This window comes from Anopheles darlingi, chromosome 2 (genome assembly GCF_943734745.1).
Source record: "Anopheles darlingi chromosome 2, idAnoDarlMG_H_01, whole genome shotgun sequence".
In the NCBI taxonomy this organism is placed as follows: Eukaryota; Metazoa; Arthropoda; class Insecta; order Diptera; family Culicidae; genus Anopheles; species Anopheles darlingi.
Window position 1 is genome coordinate 9,535,011 of NC_064874.1, and position 7,764 is coordinate 9,542,774.

Below are 7,764 nucleotides of genomic sequence, written 5' to 3' on the forward strand. Positions count from 1 at the left end.
AGCGGAAGTGCTACTACCACTGGTGACATCCAAAGTATGTGTCTGTGCCCTGTCTGATTCGTAGTTCCGGAATATCTAAACTCGATACGTGACTTACGGACTATCAGGACTGTGTCTGGTGACGTGGTAAAACCCCAGGGGGGCTTGTTTGTCCCAAATCCTACTGGTTACTATTCAAGATCGAGTGCGAAAGATTGTGCCAAGTGTGCTACATACGGACCGAGTTGCAATACTTAAGCTCTCCGCGGGGCCCTACCTTCCTATATAAATCAGTTATGCCAGATCGTACTCACGCGATCGCTTCTCCGGCATCCCGGTGTGTCGATTGAGGCCTGGCGGGATTGCAGCAGCAGGAACCAGTTCCATCAGCGCCATCAGCATCATCACAAGCCAACCATTGTAGCGGCACTGCGCTGGCCGCGATGATGTGTGCTAGGTTACAGTTAGACGGTCTGCTGGCTAGTCTGTTATCAACGGTGCTGGCAGAGCACCGGGCGTGCCGTGGGTTTCTAATGAGAGCTCCCGAGGGCTTACAGTTCTTACGACCCAAGCGTAGATACGTGACGGTGCCGTGCCGTGCCGTGCCGTACCATGCCGTGGACTTGTGGAAGAGCCGGAAATCTCATCCGAGAGCAGCACATTCAGGTCGCTTTCGAGTAACCGAATCGCGTGCCTAGGTAGGTCAAGGTTACCATGGCAATCCCCTTGCGCTCGATGCCTAACCCGAAGCCTACTCTGTAGATCGAATGTCTCGAATCGAATGCATTCCCATTGACCGGCCATCGGTCGGTCGTTTGGCGATTCCTGCCTAATACTGCTAACGATTTCTCCTACGACCCCGTTGGTGACTCGTGACCAGCACCACACACACGTACACACACACACAAACACACGCTGGCGAGCGTGCCGCATCGGATTTTCCACCCGGGTGGTGCGCTCACCGCACGGTTGGTGGTGCCGTAGCGAAAAGCCCCGATTTCAAACGGTACATTTCGGTCGGTCCACCGCTCTCATTTTCACCGACACTGCGCGCAGTCCACGGTCTAGGCCAGCCAGCACTCCACTGCCACTGCCACTGGCACTGCCGCGTGTGCAGTAGCCACCGTCAGTGAATGCTTTCACCCGTCTTTGCGAACCAGCGGCAGGCGAATCCGAAAAGCGTTTGTCTGTCGTGACTGACCAGATGGCGACGGCGACGGCGACGACGGCGACGAGGAAGTGCATTACCGATTGAAAGAGAAATGAACGGAACTCTCCCCTGCCTCACCCCACCTCAAAGAGGGGGAGAAACTTCCACCGAAAAGCCAACACCTTCCCGAAGGCCGTGACGGTCAATGGAAAGTCAAAGGTATCCGGCGCCCGTCGTCGTCGTCCTCGTCGTCGTCGTCGTCGGCGTCTTCTCCCAGAACAGTCCAGCTTCCCGCGGGGTAAACCCAGAGACTCTGTTGACGGGAGAGAGGGGAAGTGGACACCCCCTTGCGATGGTGACATATTTTCTCTTTTTGTCTTCAACTCCACATCGTATCGTATCGTATCGCCGACCGGGAACCGCCATCTAGTCGTCGTCGTCGTCGTCATGCTCGTTGCTCGGCGACCGCGATTCGCCCGCTTGGATCACGCAGCACCAGCACCAGCACCAGCAGCAGCAGCAGCAGCAGCAGCAGCAGCAGCAGCAGCAGCAAGTTGACGGCTTCCCGGTGGTGCTGGGGAATGCAGGAAATGGGTCAACGGAGTATTGTATCACTCCCGGTTCCCGCAGTCGATCGGCTACTTACACACGCACACGGAAACACCTCGTAACCTTCGCGTGCACTCGTCGATGGCGACGGGAAGGACCATGACCATCAGGAAAGGCCACCACAGACCGACACGACGATGGCACACACCTGCAAGCAGTGCCTGATAGAAGAAGAGCTTGCTACGAACGCCGCTTCGATCCTCACAAAACCTGTCCTGTGGACCTACGGAGTCCCGTAGGAGGCGGAGGCGAAAGAACCCACCATCTCTCGAATCTGTGTCAGGGAGAAAAGACTACAAACCGTCCGCTTGATCGCCGCTAGAATGACAGAAGCAGCATCTCACTCCGGGCCAGACCTGTACGGGGATCAGGTGATGCGCGCTTGTCTTGGTCGCTTGGTGGCCGCTTTCACTGCCACTTCAACACATTCTTTCGCAGGTGAAATGAGTGCTTGTCGAACCCTTTGCTTTCTGGCTGTTTCGTAACTGCGCGTCTCTCTTTCTCTCTCTTTTTCTCTCTCTCTCTCTCGGCGATCGATCGTCGCTATCGACATGTTGAGATTTTTTTATAACGAAATCAAAAACCCTATCATATGATCGGCAATCGGTCGAATGGATCGAAATGTAGGTTAATGCGCGGGAGAACGGCAATCGCCTGCGACACTCTACGAGGGTGCCGAATAGAACACTCCCCTGGGTAGTACGGTACCAAAAATTTCGATATTTTTACACACCCCTTTCGGGTAGTGGACATCGAGGTACCACCAAGGGGAGTAGCGTACCATGTTTGGGGTTTGGCCGACTTGAGACATGGGCCCGATCACCGATCGATCACCGGGCCGCGGGCGACGCGAATGGTGAGAATCGTGAGCGTCGTCGTCGTCGTCGTCGTCGTCGGCAAACGGATTCCGGCAGGCAGGGAGTTTCACTCCTTTTGCGTGGCAGTGTAAATTGGAACACCATTTCACTCGCCCACCGGTATGTGTCTGTGTGTGCTGATTAAACACCTTGTTACCTCAAGCGAATGGCATCCAGCAACGGCAACGGCAAACGGCAACCGATACCCGTCCGTCGACCGTGATGGAGGAGCCCATGTGACTGAACTACTGTTATGATCCGGTATGTGGTATCGCCAGCAACACGCCACTTTCAAATAATCCGATTGCATTCCCATGCAATCTCATTCGTCCGGTCATCTACTGGGACTGGACCCTTGTCGGTGGTGATGATTAGCCAGCGCCCCGGATGTAGCCAGTAGGTTATGAACTAGCTTGGAACAGCAGCAAATGCCATAATGTGAAGCTCTTGGGAGATCTACGGACCCAACCAAACGGTAATCGATGTTATGAAACTCAAATATCTGGATCCTCAAATGGATGTGAAGAACCCTTGAATACGAGTTGAAGTTGGTGAGCGCACTTCACTCGGGAAGGCGTTTGCATTTGATGTCGGGTTATGGACCTCTGGAGTGAAGAAGCATCGATGGGTGAGAATGGAATATGGAGGGTTTGTGAAGTGTTTGAAATTAGTAACCGTTTATAATAGAACGTGGATGTGATTATAACAGTTTTGGGTCTCTTGTAATTGCTATTGAAAGTGATCTTAGGTACAATTGTGTTTTATTAAATTATTCATTTCTATTACAGTAACTATAGCAGTGAAGTGAAAAGAAATCCATGAACGATCGTCTGACCTGAGACTGACTCATCAGGTGAAGAAATGTGATTGCATGAATCATAGTGTTTTATCTTTGCCCAAAAGACTGTTCATAAGAAGCCGAAAAGATTGACTGGCATTGTAGTAGAGACGGTCTCGTTGCCTACAGTGGAGAGTGTGTTTATGAGTGGCAGCCAGTGGACGCTGTTGCAAAATGATCGCGAAAGCCGTGACGATACTGTTGCTGCTAGCAGCTAGTGGCGTAAGGAGCCAGGATGATTCACTGGCCGGAAGTTTTCTCTCAGGTAAGTCCTCCTCGCGTTGACCCATTCACACAAACCGGCCAGTAGATTGGAATGTTGTTTCTCGATGGGGTTTCACAGGACTACTGGACTCGATCACCAGCACAGAGGACGCAAAGGGATGTCCGGGCGTTTGCGTACACACCTTGGCCACGCTCATTTGCTACGAGGTGCTGGACGATATACCGTGTCCCTCACCGAGTATGAAATGCTGCGTGGAGAGTAGTACGGCGGCCGCCAACATCTCCACCACAGCCCGCCCCAAACCAACCACCACTACGATGCGGCCAACGACGACCACAACACCGAAGCCTACGACGGAGGCGAAAATCAAGGAGAAGGATAACAAAACGAATTGTAAGTAACAGCGGAAGGTGCACACGACGAAACCGGGTGCTGAATGACATCGTGATTGATCATTCCAGCATCCTGTCCCGGTGTTTGCGTTGCGGATCGGATCGCCGATTACTGCGAAGCGTACCTGACGACCGCTGGCCTCTGCAAGAGTGGTACGAAGTGTTGCGTTTCGAGAGACATCTATCCCGACAATCCACCGGACGATCTGTACGTACCGACGGCTCATTTCGATTCGAAAACCAACAAAACCACCACCCCGAAACCGTACGCCAAGACGACGGAACGGCCATACCACACGACGGAAGAACCGATCCGTTCGAAGACGAATCCAACACCGAAGGCCACTCCAAAGCCTACTAAGGCGCCACCATCGAAGCAGAAACCGGGCTCTTCGCTGACCGCCAACAATGGCCAAGGACCGGTGCATAAGGAGTGTGAAGGTGATTGTGTGAACGGGCTGCTGGCGCTGTTCTGCGACGATATCGATACCGAGGCATTCTGTCCGAACGAGGACTCGTGCTGTATCACTGGAGTGTCCGAGGATAACAAACAGCAGCTGGTGACTACTACCAGACGACCAGCAACACCGGTAAGTATCGTCGTGCTCCCGTTTAGTGAGTCAGTTCCCTTCAGCTAACACGGTTCCCCCCTCATTCCGTAGCCACCTTTGCCACGTTGTCCTGGATTCTGTCTGCTCAACATTATGGCCGCCTTCTGTGAGCGTCCCTCGGTGCTCATCCCCAACACGGCCAACTGTAAACGTGGCTCGGTCTGTTGTGACAATACGCGAGCTCCACCACCACGCCCACAACAGAACCGTCGTCCACCACCGACCACCACTACGACACCACCGCCGACCACAACGGTAGCACCGGATCCGCGCGAAGAGTGTCCCGGTTCCTGCATCGTCAGTCTGCTCAGCTTCACCTGCTTCCGGAATGCCGAGATGACGGATCTGTTCAAGTGCAAAAAGTCCGGCACCCAGTGTTGCGCCCCGAAGTCCAAGATTCAGGAGGTCCAGATGGCGGCAGCCAGCAAAACCAAGTACAACGATACGCACGGTGCTGGTGGTGCGTATCCACCGCAAGCACTGCCACCACCACCACCACCACCCCTACCACCGCAGATGATGCCACAGCAACCGGTACTGCAGGGCCAGGGCATTGCACAGCCCTATCCGATGCAGGGAGTAGCAATGCCACCACCACCACCACAGCAACAATCACCTCTACCGCCACATCAAGTCCAAGGTTATGGTCCACCGGCACCGAACCCGTACCCCGGTCCGATCAGTAACAACATCTACGAGGTACCACCAACGCAGCAACCGCCAGCCTATGCCCAATCACCGGTGTACGAGCCACCGACGACGACACCAAGGCCTCAGGTCTACTCGAAGTACGTTTGCGGTGTGAAGGGTACGAGCCGGGCGGCACGTTCCTATCTAACGCGTGAGCTCCTAGCGATCGAACAGGAATACCGAGGAACGGTACGCCAAGGACGGCACATCGATGTGGATAGCATTTACCGGTCGAAGAGCTCGGAACGGTTAGTGCTCGGTAGTAGTATCGTGCCGATACCGATCATCTACCATGACCACAACGATACGGTACCGGAGGATTTGCATCATCATCCGAGCCTGAAGGAGAACGCCACGTTGGCCAAGTATTGGAACAACCATCGGAAGGGACGTGTGGTCGGTGGTGAGGATGGTGAGAATGGGGAATGGTGCTGGCAGGTCGCGCTGATCAACTCGCTCAATCAGTATCTCTGCGGTGCTGCCCTTATCGGTACTCAGTGGGTCTTGACAGCGGCCCACTGTGTTACGAAGTAAGTAGAAGGAGCTGCCTATGCCTGGACACAACTTCAACTGATTCCGTTTTACGCCCTACTCTTCGCCACTAGCATTGTCCGGTCCGGTGATGCCATATACGTCCGTGTAGGGGACTACGATCTGACACGCAAGTACGGTAGTCCCGGAGCACAGACGCTACGTGTGGCGACGACCTATATCCATCACAATCACAACAGCCAGACGCTCGACAACGATATCGCGCTGTTGAAGCTACACGGTCAAGCGGAACTGCGTGATGGCGTGTGTTTGGTAAGTTCTGGGACCGCGTACTTCTGGAGTTAGCCCTTTGGATGATCCTCATTCGCTTGGTGATCTTGTTTTAGGTATGTCTACCGGCGCGAGGAGTGAGTCATGCCGCTGGTAAACGCTGCACCGTGACGGGATACGGATATATGGGTGAAGCTGGTCCGATTCCGCTGCGAGTCCGTGAAGCGGAAATTCCGATCGTCAGCGATGCCGAGTGTATCCGCAAGGTGAACGCCGTAACGGAGAAGATCTTCATCCTGCCAGCGTCCAGCTTTTGTGCTGGTGGTGAGGAGGGCAACGATGCGTGCCAGGGCGATGGTGGTGGACCGCTCGTTTGTCAAGATGATGGTTTTTACGAGCTGGCCGGTCTAGTGTCGTGGGGTTTCGGTTGCGGACGGGTCGATGTGCCCGGTGTGTACGTGAAGGTATCCTCGTTCATTGGATGGATCAACCAGATCATCAGTGTTAATAATCAGTAGCCGAATAGGGCGAATAGGGCGTTCACTTTTATACCAAACCCAACCCAACCTTCCCACGACTTCCAATACCCCTTTCCTCCCCCTCCCCCCTTTTCCATGTGCAAACCGTGGGAGTGTGCGGCATCATGTGAGTTGTGAGTGTGTGATGCCCCGAGGATTCGTGCATTCAGTAGCTTTGTAAGTAGGTTTTGGTTTTAAGGAGGATAATTTAGTTCGGGCCGGGCACAAGGATCTTCTACTTCTTGGTTGGCCCCAATATGCCTGTATCCAGAGACAAACTCTCTCACACACACACACACACTTACGCACACACGTTTGTATTCAGTGACCGAGAACCTCAAAGACGATGCTAGTTGTTAGAAGTTAATTTTAAGATTCGACGGGACACGGGACGGGAGCAGAGCCGACGCGGTTATGATAACGAAGTAGTTGCTGAGTAAAAGAGCGACAGATTTCAGTAGCAGCAGCAGCAGCAGCAGCCAATACTCTTCCCTCACACTTCTCCACATTGCAATCAGACGTAAGATCACCTTCCCCACGCACCTTTTAGTCTACTCAAACCCAAAACACATAGATATTACCTCCTCTTCAGCGTAGACATTTAAGAACGTGTGAGTATTTATTTATTTATTATCGCCGGATTGAACGCCGGAGGCTGACAGTGTGTACTGGAGGGTGGGACACGGTAACGCGAAAAAAGCAATAGCCCCAGGAACTGAACACAAATGGAAGCATGGCATATTGCTTACAGTGCGGCGGCGATATACCAAATAATCAAAATGGAATTTAGCGAAAGAGAAAAGAAGAAAAAAGAAACCCACGTCGGATTGGCGGAAACAATGGGGCAATGCTGTACAATTGAGATAACTGCGACTGGGTGCGATTGAGCATACGTGACGCTAGATTGTATGTGGCCCAAATAAAGAGTTTAAAAACATTCAACTAATTGGTAATGTTTTTGTTTAAAATCTATATTAATCTTATATTAGACAGAGTAAACCCTTTTGGGTGAGACAAGAGAATGAAAAATAATATTGATTGTTTACCCGATAATATAAATCGATTCACGAGACGCTGTTAAACTAATACTAACTTAAGGAATTGAGAGTAATTCATTCAAACAGTAATAAGT

General features: G+C 52.6%; 1 protein-coding gene across 1 annotated transcript; it reads left to right on the plus strand.

Annotated features, from left to right (window-relative positions):
• Positions 1-3,607: 3,607 nt before the first annotated feature.
• On the plus strand, positions 3,608-7,055 carry LOC125951518 (protein masquerade). The gene is made up of 6 exons (XM_049680401.1): positions 3,608-3,698; positions 3,777-4,052; positions 4,121-4,641; positions 4,714-5,882; positions 5,958-6,156; positions 6,231-7,055. Exons 1-6 carry the CDS (start codon positions 3,608-3,610, stop codon positions 6,630-6,632), a joined length of 2,658 nt encoding a protein of 885 aa, XP_049536358.1. The 3' UTR covers positions 6,633-7,055.
• The last annotated feature ends 709 nt before the right edge of the window (positions 7,056-7,764 follow it).

What these genes read in the sequence shown, in the direction of transcription:
- LOC125951518 (XM_049680401.1), top strand. Translation starts at nt 3,608, where the DNA reads ATGATCGCGAAAGCCGTGACGATACTGTTGCTGCTAGCAGCTAGTGGC. An exon ending in CCAGACGACCAGCAACACCG is followed by an intron (nt 4,642 to 4,713) that starts GTAAGTATCGTC and finishes CTCATTCCGTAG; the next exon opens with CCACCTTTGCCACGTTGTCC. An exon ending in TGCGTGATGGCGTGTGTTTG is followed by an intron (nt 6,157 to 6,230) that starts GTAAGTTCTGGG and finishes ATCTTGTTTTAG; the next exon opens with GTATGTCTACCGGCGCGAGG.